At 50.9% G+C, this 11772-nt stretch overlaps 4 protein-coding genes across 4 annotated transcripts; 3 read left to right on the top strand and 1 right to left on the bottom strand.

The window, feature by feature from the left end:
- Nucleotides 1-427: 427 nt before the first annotated feature.
- N7481_003910 (SGNH/GDSL hydrolase family protein) lies at nucleotides 428-1559 on the top strand (the record flags this gene model as incomplete). Its single annotated transcript, XM_057263129.1, has 5 exons — nucleotides 428-522; nucleotides 589-671; nucleotides 728-974; nucleotides 1034-1289; nucleotides 1356-1559. The coding sequence occupies 5 exons, from the start codon at nucleotides 428-430 to the stop codon at nucleotides 1557-1559; spliced, it is 885 nt and encodes a 294-aa protein (XP_057124790.1).
- A 913-nt stretch (nucleotides 1560-2472) lies between these two features.
- N7481_003909 (glycoside hydrolase family 5 protein) lies at nucleotides 2473-3783 on the top strand (the record flags this gene model as incomplete). The annotated part of the gene is made up of 6 exons (XM_057263128.1): nucleotides 2473-2569; nucleotides 2635-2693; nucleotides 2748-2900; nucleotides 2968-3032; nucleotides 3097-3200; nucleotides 3257-3783. 6 exons carry the CDS (start codon nucleotides 2473-2475, stop codon nucleotides 3781-3783), a joined length of 1005 nt encoding a protein of 334 aa, XP_057124789.1.
- Nucleotides 3784-4790: 1007 nt separating this feature from the next.
- N7481_003908 (SUR7/PalI family protein) lies at nucleotides 4791-5873 on the top strand (the record flags this gene model as incomplete). Its single annotated transcript, XM_057263127.1, has 2 exons — nucleotides 4791-4928; nucleotides 4998-5873. 2 exons carry the CDS (start codon nucleotides 4791-4793, stop codon nucleotides 5871-5873), a joined length of 1014 nt encoding a protein of 337 aa, XP_057124788.1.
- A 1352-nt stretch (nucleotides 5874-7225) lies between these two features.
- N7481_003907 (uncharacterized protein) lies at nucleotides 7226-11334 on the bottom strand (the record flags this gene model as incomplete). The annotated part of the gene is made up of 2 exons (XM_057263126.1): nucleotides 7226-11113; nucleotides 11170-11334. 2 exons carry the CDS (start codon nucleotides 11332-11334, stop codon nucleotides 7226-7228), a joined length of 4053 nt encoding a protein of 1350 aa, XP_057124787.1.
- Nucleotides 11335-11772: the final 438 nt, after the last annotated feature.

Here is an 11772-nt window from a genome sequence, read left to right as displayed (position 1 = left end):
CCGTGCTGAAATTGGCAAGGCCCTACTACCCCGCGAACAATCGTGAAGAAAATCATACGACGTACAGGGGATTAAAGCACGAGTGTTGATCAAGCACCGGATATTATGAGAGGGGGAGACTGACCCCGCAGTGGTTTCGGAGGTTTCTCCTTGCACGAAACGTCATCTGGGTCAATAGGTGGAAATACGGAAAAAGAGAGGAGATCGGGGAGATTAATTTGCCTGATTCTTTGCAGGGGCGGTGCTTATGGGGAAATTTTGGACATTGGAGAAGATGTCAGGGTATATATGAAAGGGACTGGTGCCTTCCTACCGTTGGATCTCCGGAGGCCCTTGGGGTTCCTGAAGATCGACAAAACAACCTTGGAAGCTCCCTCCCCCCATATTTAGATCTGCCAGTTTGCAGCTTTACAACTCGCGCGATACTATGCGAAGCTCTTTGGTTTGTCTGGTTGGTGCTGCTGCCATGGCAGCTGCCAGACCTGCAGCGCCGCGGTCTAACCCGACGTATTTCTTTACCTTGTGAGTTGCGCTCTGTGCGAAAAACCGACACAGACAAGCAGGGGGGTCATGTACTGACTTTCTCAGTGGCGACTCTTATTCGCAGACTAATTTCAACGTCAATGGCACGCAACCATCAGCTTCGAACCCGATGGGCAACCCGACTCTGGGTGAGTACATTGTGCTCGAGTGAATCAATATACCATCGGCTGATGTCCATATCTAGGAACCGGAACAACCGGCAATGGGGTAAACTGGATCGGGTACCTCACAACTGCCGATAATGCCTCGCTTGTGCTGAACTATAACCTGGCCGTTGGAGGTGCTACAATCAGCAACAACTTGGTCCCCGTCCCTTACGAGGACATGACCTCGCAAGTGGCTACGTTCGAGAGCTCATATAGCAGCAAACCTGCCTCTGCACCGTGGAGATCCGACGACTCGGTATTTGGATTCTGGATTGGTATCAACGAGTAAGACCTGTCCCGTCTGAGTACTGTGAACGCATCGCTGACAAGCCCCAAACATGAAGTTGCGGAAATGCATTCTGGCAAAACGAGTCCAGCGTCCTTGTTCCGAAGCTCATGACTCAATATGAAAGCTTGGTTCTAGATATCTACGCGAATGGCGGGCGCAAGTTCCTGTTCGTGAATGTTCCGCCCACGGATCGGAGTCCCTATTTCATTGAGCAGGGCACGGCAACGACAACCCAGCTTGCCGCTTGGATCAAGGCGTATAACGAGGGAATAAGGACTATGATTACTACGCTCAAGTCGAAGCATAAGGATGTAAGTTGAGATTTCGGCGGCAGGAACTATTCAACGAGAAATGAAAGCTAATGCGTGTTTGAATAGGTGACCACGGTGGTATACGATGCGAACACTTTCATGGGCAAAGTCCTTGATAACCCGAAAGAATATGGATTCCCCTCCGACAGCTGTATCGATGCTGATGGCACATCGTGTGTCTGGTGGAATAATTATCATCCTGGTACCAAGTATCACAAACTTCAGGCGGCGGATATGAAGTCGCATCTGTCATCGTTGGGCGCGTGGTAGTTAGTGGTCTAATTCTACAACGGAATATTATTAGTCTGTCAATAAATGAAGAGATCAAAGTCCATCAGATACCTTTGAACGAATTCAACATCAATTACTTCAGCAGACCGATCGATTTCTAGTCTAGGGGGGGGGGTTTCATGTGAAGCAGGTCCCTGTTTCAGCATGCCATCAATCTGCATCAGACAGGATGCGTTCTAGGTCAGACATCCAGCCCCACTTACGAGTTCAAGTTATGTAGCTGCCTCAAATGCCCAAATCAGATCTTTGGAAAGAAGTTTACATTTGAAAGAAAGAGGCGAGCTCTCGGGGTTGCCACGTCCGTCATACGTCGCTGATCGATTCCCAAACCGCCACGGGGTTCGCCGTCCACCGATCTACATGGCACACGGCACATGGTTTAACTAAGGCACGGTGCCTGAAGCAAGTTGACAGGGGTTGGTTCTGCAGAAAACTATCGGACCCCTAAATAGGAGGCAGGGTCTAGTTGTAGTGTCGGTAGAAAGGAATCTCAGCACGATCCGTTCCGTTTCATAATTGGCTTCAGCCAAGGACAACCGTGCTCCTTGCAATTAGACAATTGAACAGACCCCATACTTTTCCTTGGTGGGGAATGTCATCTCTGCAGATGGGCATCGGGACCCCGCATTATACCAAGAGTCCTTTCTCGGCGGCACTGCCATCTAGGGTCGCGGAATGATGTGCCGAAGCTTTATGCTCCGTGTCTTTTTGCGACTCCGTCTAAGTGTAGCCAAAAGGAGTTGGGTAGTTGCTGGGCGCATTGGGGTTGCTGGACGAGCGTAGAATGCTCAACTCGTATAAATATCAAGTATTACGCACGGGAATCAGGTTGTAGATGGCTTTGGGTGTCAAAGTAGCCTTTCCTATCAACTGATCAACAAGCAACTGAGAAATGAGGTTCGGCCATTTGATCCTTCTGGCTGCCGCGGCTGGGTCAGCGGTGGCAGCTCCGCTTAGGAGCCATGCGAAGAGAGCATCTCCTTTCCAATGTATGGTTTCTTTTTACCAGTCCGCATCTATGCAGAACCAAGACAGGCTGATTGAGACTGGATAGGGTTCGGGACGAACGAGTCGGGCGCTGAATTTGGAGAAACTGTTCTCCCGGGTGTGTGGGTGCGTACAATCTGTGAGATTGCGACTTTTCATTCAGCTGATTGTCGTGTATAGGGAACCCAATATATCTTCCCTGACACCAGTAAGATCCAAACATTGATCGATAAAGGAATGAATATTTTCCGGGTTCCGTTTAGGATGGAGCGGCTGGCGCAGAGTTCCATGACGGGGTCACTGGATGCTGCTTATCTGAAGAATCTAACGACGGTGAGTACAAAGTGATCTTTCCGACCTCGGGAGGATTGACTGGTAGGATGAATGCTGACGGGGTTAGGTCGTGAACTATATCACGAACGCAGGAGCCTATGCGGTGCTTGACCCCCATAATTATGGTAGATAGTAAGTTGTCAGCCCCAGCAGCCCCCAAGACCTGATAGATCAGAGACGACTATATATTTACCAGCCACAGCAATGGTGCTATCATGACCAGCACCTCAGACTTCCAGACGTTCTGGAAGAATGTCGCGAGTCAATTCGCATCGAACAACCATGTCATCTTTGACACGAGTAGGTCCATGCCACAGATTCCTTGAAATAAACAAGCAGTACTGAGAGGGGAAAAGACAACGAGTACCATGACATGGACCAGACGCTAGTCCTGAACCTCAACCAAGCCGCCATCAACGGCATCCGGGCCGCTGGGGCAACATCGCAATACATCTTCGTTGAGGGAAACTCATGGACTGGCGCTTGGACCTGGGCGTCGATCAACGACAACATGAAGGCCCTAACGGACCCGCAGAACAAGATTGTATATCAGATGCACCAGTACCTGGATAGCGATGGGTCTGGTACAAGCGCGACGTGCGTGTCAAGCACGATCGGGGCCGAGCGGGTGAGCTCCGCGACGGCATGGCTGAAGGCGAACGGCAAGAAGGGTATTTTGGGGGAATTTGCTGGGGGAGTGAATGATCAATGCAAGACAGCGGTGACGGGGATGTTGAAGGCATTGGCGGCGGACTCTGAAGTGTGGCTGGGGGCGATGTGGTGGGCGGCCGGGCCTTGGTGGGGAGATTATATCTTCAGTATGGAGCCGACGAGTGGGACGGCCTATACTGGGATGCTGGCGACGTTGGAGCCATACTTGTGATGTGAGTATAGAGGGTACGGAGTGCCAGGAGTTAGTACTCGTACACCGACTCGGAGTATGTCAGCGTGTTGCAGGATGGAAGTGATTGCCGTCTTGGCTAATATGCAGGTATATACGTGGCTGAGGCTGGTGACTTGAATGACTAGGCAGATTGATTTTTATCTCGGCTGCGATCCGATTTTCCTGTAGTTGACTATCATCTCTATGGAGGAGATGTCCAGATCATATCCATAGTTCTCCCCGGAAAAGTTTATCTTTTTAAGATACAAAATTAGAAACAGGCACGGCAGTGCAGTGCACCGGGTAATGCGGGTGGGGCCTAATGCCAAGCGGGAAATGAAGAAGCCTGGGAGGGCTTGGGGAGGGCTTACGTAGGGCAGAGGCATCCCTTGGTTGGGTCCCTGCAAAGTACTTAGTAGTACTTTCGGAGCTGGCACTAGTCACGAAAGGGGTTAAGTGGGGGTACAAGTTGGTAAAAAATTCGGCGATCCACAAGGCTGCGATGACGACGCTGGACAGGGTAACTATTGGGCGTACCTACACGTAACCTATGATAGTAGAGATAGACTATAGTGTGCTGCAGTATACTCATAGCAAATACTACATAGAATAACTATATAACAGAATTGTGCCTGTTCCAGTAAATCAACGAAGATACAGGAAAGTATACTGCTTACTGTACAGTACCTACGTGCGTAGCCACGAATAGAAACAAGCGCGTTCCGCACAAATTGGCGTGGCGGTGGGTCCAACGCGGGTGCTGCGCCGCTGGGGCTGGGGCCATTCGCACTCCCAGGCTGTGTACACGAGGTACGGAGTACCCTAGGTACTGTCTACTCGGGATAGGCACTTCGTCCTCCCTCTGGTAATCTCAATCTGCCGATCCCCAAGGTTAAAAACCATTCGGCCCCCCGTGAGATCATCTCTCCTTCACTTCATCACTTCACCCCTTTCTCATCTTCCTTCCCACCCACCCTCAATATCACCCTCAATTTACCACCACCACTATGGGTAAAGCCGGTCGCATCGCCTGTATCTTCACGCCTTATGTCCTCACTCTCGCCTCCTTGATCTGTATCATTATTGTGGGCTTGGGCTGCACCAAATCGAGCGACAGCAACCTGTCCGATCTCTACTTCCTGCGGGTGAGTTTCTTCCGAGTCTCTCTTAATCACCTCCACTGGGAATGCGCCACTGACAATCCCTCTCTGTAGATCAATCTGCAAAATATCAGCAGTAATGGTACCAAAACGGTTTCCGAAATCCAGAGCTTCCTGAGCGAGCACGACATCTCCACCGTCACTGCCGATGAGGTCTCCAAAACCTTGAAAACCATTCAGGATGACTCCACTCTCGCCGACTTCTACTCAATCGGTCTCTGGGGCTACTGCGAGGGCAGCATCAAGAACGGTGACTACAAGACCACCAAGTGCTCCAAGCCCAAGTCCGAGTACTACTTCGATCCTCTCGACGTCTGGGGCCTGAGCGACAACGACACTATCAAGGATGAGCTGCCTTCCGACTACAACAAGATCATGAAGATCTACAAGGCCGTCTCCAAGTGGATGTTCATCGCCTACCTGATCGCCTTCATCTTGGGTATCGCTGAGCTGCTCGTCGGCATGTTCGCCATCTGCAGCCGCTGGGGCAGCTGCGTCACTACTCTCGTCGCCATTGTTTTTTTCATCTTCACCGCCGCCGCCTCTATTACCGCGACCGTTCTCTTCTCCGTCGTTGACGGCAGCGCCGGCACTCTCCTCAAGGCCTACGGAATCTCCGTGAGCGTCGGCAAGAACATGCTTGCCGCGACCTGGTTGGCTGTCGCCTTCGCCCTCGTCGGTGCCATCTTCTGGACTTTCAGCGTCTGCTGCTGCTCCGGCCGCTCCCCTTACAACCACAAGGACCGCCGCAACCGTGGCGTCACTGCTGAAAAGGCCCCTTACACCTACGAGCCCGTCGGTGCTGGTGCCCAACCTTACGGTGCCCACCACACCTCTTACCCGGCTCCCGTTGCCCACGGTGGTGAATACCCAATGACCCACACCAACAACCAGCAGACTAGCGCCTACGAGCCCTTCCGTCACGTCTAAGCAATCAGTATGAAAAGGATACGCGTCTTGTTTTGCATTGATTCTGTACAATCCTTCTGAAGCGTTCTTAGACTTGGGATACCAAAGGCGTTTGGGCTTGGTTATTTGCGATTTTTACCTTTCTTATTATTTTTGTGGCATGCCTTATGACCTTCCTTTTTTGATGACTCGGATTATGTCTCGCGATTCGCGAACGAAATAGCATCGCATTTTTGTCTTTATAATATCATGTCCAGATGTTAATGACAATGAATCAAACAGCAAAAAAAAAATACGAAGCACATGTAAACAATAAACAAGCCCGAAACGTGCCAAGGACTCGGAATCAATCAATCCCCCAGCCACACAAACTCAAATCCCCGCTCCAAACTACAATGATGTAAACATTCTCCCGGTGCCCAGCCTGTTCGCTTCCCAGCCATTCATTTCCGATCGCTGGATGATTGTGGTCAACTTAAAAGAGATTACTCAAGGATTTCCCTGCTTGGGTTGATGACATCGCAGTGTTATCCCGAATCGGTACAGTGCAATTTAGCGCGTCGCCCCGTGCGTTGGGAGCCACACGCCACATTGTTCCGGAATCTGACAGGGAGCTGAGGAGCTGACCTACGTAGCCCTAACAGTTGTGGATCCGACGATCGGAAACTTGAAGACAAGGTTGTCATATCGATGTCAATGGCGTTGGGCTGAGTGAGATGCTTGCGCGGATTCGGGTTGTTTTGGCTTTGTGCTTTGTTGTGTTATGTACGGAATACGGAGCATGGTTATGTGATGGATGTTCATGGCTCATGTCGAGTTTGATTGATGCTTTTCTTCTTTCTGCTGATCGTAGTTTTTCTTTCTTCACTCTTGTCAGATTGTTAAAATAGTGAGTTTGTGGTGGATGTAGGGGGGGGTGGGGGGGGGGATTCATCTCAGCCTTGTTCTCTCGTGTCTAGTGGAGATTGACAGCGAGGCTGAGGTCTAGATACGAAAACCAGTCGGCCAGTGCTCCTAGAGCTCGTTGGGAACTTTGCATGTCGATTCTTCCGAGTCATCGCATCGCATGAACTGTAGGCACTGTAAATATGATATACGATAATATACAAGATTTCGGAATTGGAGTATGTCATGGTAATATGACAGACAGAGAAAGCAGAAGCGGAAGTAAGAATAACCAGTACTCCGCCTGAGCAATAAGTAATAATCAAGAACGAATATAAATTCATACCACGCGGTGTTGAGCAATCCCCACAATCGACGCCAGCGCCGCACCGCTAAATGAGCTCGCATCAAGCCATCCCCGATGAAGAAACCGGTGCGAAGCTTCGGTTTCCGCCCCCATACTCGTATTGATCACACGAGAGATTGTGTCAACGATGAATAGGCCGTTGAACTACCCCTTTCGCATCAAGGAGGATTTTAGTTCCTCCGCGCCGTCGTCGTTCGCTTAGGATATTCTGGTCTGCTTCAGCCCAGCGCTTGAATGGCGTGTCCGGATCGTCGGACCAGTTTGGTACGGGAATCTTTGAACGCCGGAGTGCTAAGAACCAATTTTCCTCGTCGCTCTCCGCTTCGGAGGCTAAATCAGTGTCGGCGTGCCCATTTGTAGACGCCTCAGGCTTCGAAGTGAATGTTTCATCGCCTAATTCGACGCTGGCTGTTTCGTGACAGGGGTCGTCATCGTCGGCTTCCTCGTCATCGTCGACCTCGTCATCGTCGACCTCGTCATCGTCGGATTTCTCTTCCTCCTTCCTATCGTCTTCCACTTCTTCTGCTGCTGCTGCTGCTGCTGCTGCTTCTTCTTCTTCCTCATTTTCTTCACCGGACGGCATTTCCCTAGCATCTTCCATGACGATATCATTTGTCTCTTGCGTGTTGGCGATACACGAACCAAGTGATAGAAAATTTTCAGTATCTGGATCGTGCTTCACGATAGTGTGGGCCCCCGGGTTCTCGTAGCTGCTCAACGGAAGTGCCTGCGTATACACCCATTCAGATGGTTCTTCAGAATGCTCCATCTTGATCTTAACAGATGGCTCACGCGAGGGTTGTTCCATAAATCTAGCACCGATATCCACCGAGGGAAGCCCACTTGGCGAAATGTCGCTAAAAGAATGCGCGGTGAACTTTGAGAACTGGTTGACTAGGCTTGCAGTGAAAGATTGCCCCAGATTCTCGTTCTGGGTAGCCGGCGGATCTGGGGGAGACTGGTGGTCGCTGATAACCTGGGAAGCCATCTCGGCTGGGAAAGTTTGGGATGCAGCTATATCGATGGCAGGAAGTGTCAAGCAGCGCTTCTTGTGGACTGGTTGGGAGTGGTGCAATAAAAAGTATTCCTCGTAGCTCAATGGGTTTGTCTCCTGGGACGGGTATTGTTCGACGTGAAGTGGAAACTGGGTGAGATGCATGATAATAAAATCATCCCAGAGAAATGACCGTTGCAACTGGCCCCGGGACCTGGTGGCTCGTAGTTTTGAGCAAAGCTCTACAAAATGAGCGAAGTCTCCTGTGTAGTGTGGAAGGTATTGGGTCCGGAATATTTCATAGACCCCGTGCGCTTCGAGAAAATGCATCGGGTTGTTGATATATCCCAGACGGCGAGTAATCAGCTCAGCACTTTGGGGCAAGAGTGAAGCTTGGCTGGAATCCGTGGGTCCAGTCGATGGTTCTCTGGGCGCTTTGGATGGCGAGGAGTCGTCGTTTTCTGCTGGCATGAATCGCGCGAGAGGGGAGATCTGCGAGCCCACGGAGGGGCCGAGAGAAGAAAGGCCTGCCATAGAGTCTTGAGTGGGCTGCATGGGCTGCGATGCTTCTGGGTGATGAGAAGCTGTAATTTGATGGGAGGATGACTCAGTGGTAGATTTTGACTCGGACTGGGGGATATCCTGATGACGCTGAACCGGTCCTGATGAATCAAGCACAACCTCCGGTTGTGTTTGGTTTTGAGTACCCTCATGAGCCGACTGGTTTTGATTGTCTGGTTGTGGTTGGGTTCTTTTGACTTGGACAGACCCCTTAGAAGAAATAGGGGAATGAGGTTCCCCGTTCGAAGACTGGGTTTGTTCGTGGCTTCCATGAACAGGGTAGGTATTAAGAACCCGAGATTGCGAGGAACTCTTGTTATGCTGGTTGGAAGACGATGTTTCATCTGCGACGTTGGGGTTGCCAGGTTCTTTTGTTGCTTGAACGGGAGGCAACAGGTCATTGTTTACCGCGGGGGTTTCGAAAACCTGCACGCACCCGGCGTTTGCTGATGGAAGTGAATGACCCGAGCTTGTAGGTTCCTGCTCATGCTGTGTATTTTGCGAAGGTTCTGGAAAGCCTCCACCTAATGCTGTAGGAAGCGAAGTATCCATCATTGAATCATCACTCTCGCCGCCTGAATCATGAGCATCAAGGTGTTCGGCAGAAGCATGTGGGCCATTTACAGCAGCTGGAGGCGATCTTCCCTCTTCTGCAATATGATGTTGGGCCGGGTTTGACGCTGCAGGCACCCTGCCAGATACCCTCGGCGGGCGCTTTTCGTTCTCATCACCCAACTCACTTCGAGCATTCTGTGTCGAAGCAATACCAGCTACTCTGCCACTATCATCATTTCCGACTTGAGTAGAAGAGCCGGACGCTGATATCTCACGAGAGGGTTGCGAAACGTCATTTTCGACGACCTCTGGCTGGATCGTATGATTCGCTACGTTGAAGCGCTGGCTAGATTCGACTTGATTTGCTTCCTTTTCTACTTCACCCGAAGGCGGCTGTCGCCTTTCTGGAGTCCTTCCTTTCAAAGGACTGCTGTCGGCAGGTAGGCGTCGAAGTGCCCGCCAGTTCGGGGATGGGGTCGCAGACCAGGGAAGCTCTTCTTCGTCCGATTCGGAAGACGAGGAAGAGTCTCGAAGAGGAGTCACATGCCGCGCTGGGCTTGCGTTGTCCTTTTCAACTGATTGGTGTCTTCGCTCGACAATGCTATTCCACTGCCTCAGAAGCGAGGGCGGCACATGTCCTTGGAAAGAAAGGTCGCCAATTGCAGATGGAATCCATCGTATTCTGTGGCTCTCAAGTAGTTCCTTTTGCTCATGTTCAATATGGATCTCGTGTGGCGGAATATCGCCCCGCCACTTCCATGGATTGACCCGGCTTGATTTGGTAGCAGGCGAGGGATTCGCAAGAGCATGAAGACTCCCATCTCTCTGATTAGTAGCCTCTGTCGCATTGGTCGTTGAAGGCTCAGCATGAGATGGATCAGTGGGGTCGTCCTGGGCAGTATGTGTCTTCTGCCTTTTCGGAGATGGATGGCCATCGATCGACTGTTCGACCACTTTTTCGCTGAGATCGGATGCTGGCGCATTGCTGGGGCTCCGACGCCGACGCTTCCGTGGAGAAGATCTACCGGCTGTGTGAGTTTCAATTTCAATTGCGGCATTACTTTCGGAACCAAGCTCTGCTGGTTTATCAATTTCCTTTGAAGGAAGATCTTTTTGTGGCTTCCTTCTGGGGGAAGTCTCCAATTCTTCAGAGTTCAGGTCAGGAGGGTTGATGCGAGTGATATCACCAACAGTATCATTTCCAGTCTGTGACTCAATTGAAGCTCGACGCGTGCTCTTCAAGGTCGTATGATCGAAAATTTCATGTGTTGTCTTCCCAGGCGCTGTTAACCCATTCGAACTATCCGAGGGTTGATTTGGCGATAATATCCCACTGACTGAAATAGCTGAAAAGGGGTTCAGGTGACGGAGTAGCGAGTCTCCGGCGGTTTTCAAGAAGGATTTGGGCTTAGGGTTGCCTTCCAATGGGCCATGCTGGCTGGCTGGTACCTGAGAGAAAAGCTGGGATCCATCGTTGTTCACCGAGCTGCTTTGGTGAATGCTTGCTTCAACTTCAGACCGCATGGGCTTGGCTGAAGGAGTATCATGTGCAACAAGTTGGCGCGTTTTTCGGGAGTCTCGAACTCTTTGAAGAACTTTATCCAATAGCTTCTTGATCGTATTAATCTTTTTCAGTTTCTTTTTGGGCGTAAAACTGTGCTCTTTCCCCTGCCAGTCAATGCGACAGCGGTTGATACATAAGCGGACGTCGGGAGAGGGGTCTGAGTATGTGACGACTAGCGTGAAGTCCAGAAGTTCGATGCAGCGTTTCTGGGGGGATTTGGAGGCCGAAGAGACAGGGTTGGATACGATCAAGGATTCATTCGATATAGTTCCAGAGATTTGGTTATTCGCATCTATCAACAACACGGTGCCGTCGCCAGTAGGTCCTATGCTCCACTAGTAGCCAACCCGTCAGCATTCTAAAGGCAGAAAGGGTATAGAAAGTGGCTTACCTCTGCAACGAGCGCCATGCATGAAGGCTGATTGATGCGAAAGCTCAGACAAGCCCCATTGTCCTCCACTTCAATCCCACTGCCCGATGTCTGGTCAATGTAGAAACCTAGACAGCGCTCGACGAGGCTTGCGATCCAAGAGGGTATGAGGTTGTTGGAAGCCATGATGCGCTCCCAGATCTGTATTGGACCGGATGGAGCGCAGCCCAGGTCACATCTGACCAGAAAGGATCAGGATCAGGATCAGGACATTCGCAAAAGAAATGTGATCACAAACCGGGGAAATGGGATTGACTGAGCGCAAAAACCCCCGATAAGCGATAAGACGCGACGCGCCGCCTCGACTTTTAAGGTACTAAGGTCTCACCGCCAAACGTCATTGGGCTCGGTGCCGCCAGTGCGGAGAATGACCTTAGGGAAGCTTCACTTCCAACTCCACTGCGCTATTTAAATCGCCTCTGGAGACCCTGCAATCCCCCAGGACTGGGTGACATACCCCTAGTGCAAGGCCACCCTAGACTTCAATATCCTATTCGATCTCCAAAATACCGCCTATACCCACCCCGCCTTCCTTCGACTTGTCAGAATCATGATCTACGAACT

This window comes from Penicillium waksmanii (assembly GCF_028829765.1).
Source record: "Penicillium waksmanii strain IBT 27052 chromosome Unknown utg000004l:1.0-5674109.0:1.0-5678898.0, whole genome shotgun sequence".
Taxonomy (NCBI): domain Eukaryota; kingdom Fungi; phylum Ascomycota; class Eurotiomycetes; order Eurotiales; family Aspergillaceae; genus Penicillium; species Penicillium waksmanii.
Note: the sequence above shows the minus strand (reverse complement) of the source record. Positions and strands in the feature narration are given on the sequence as shown.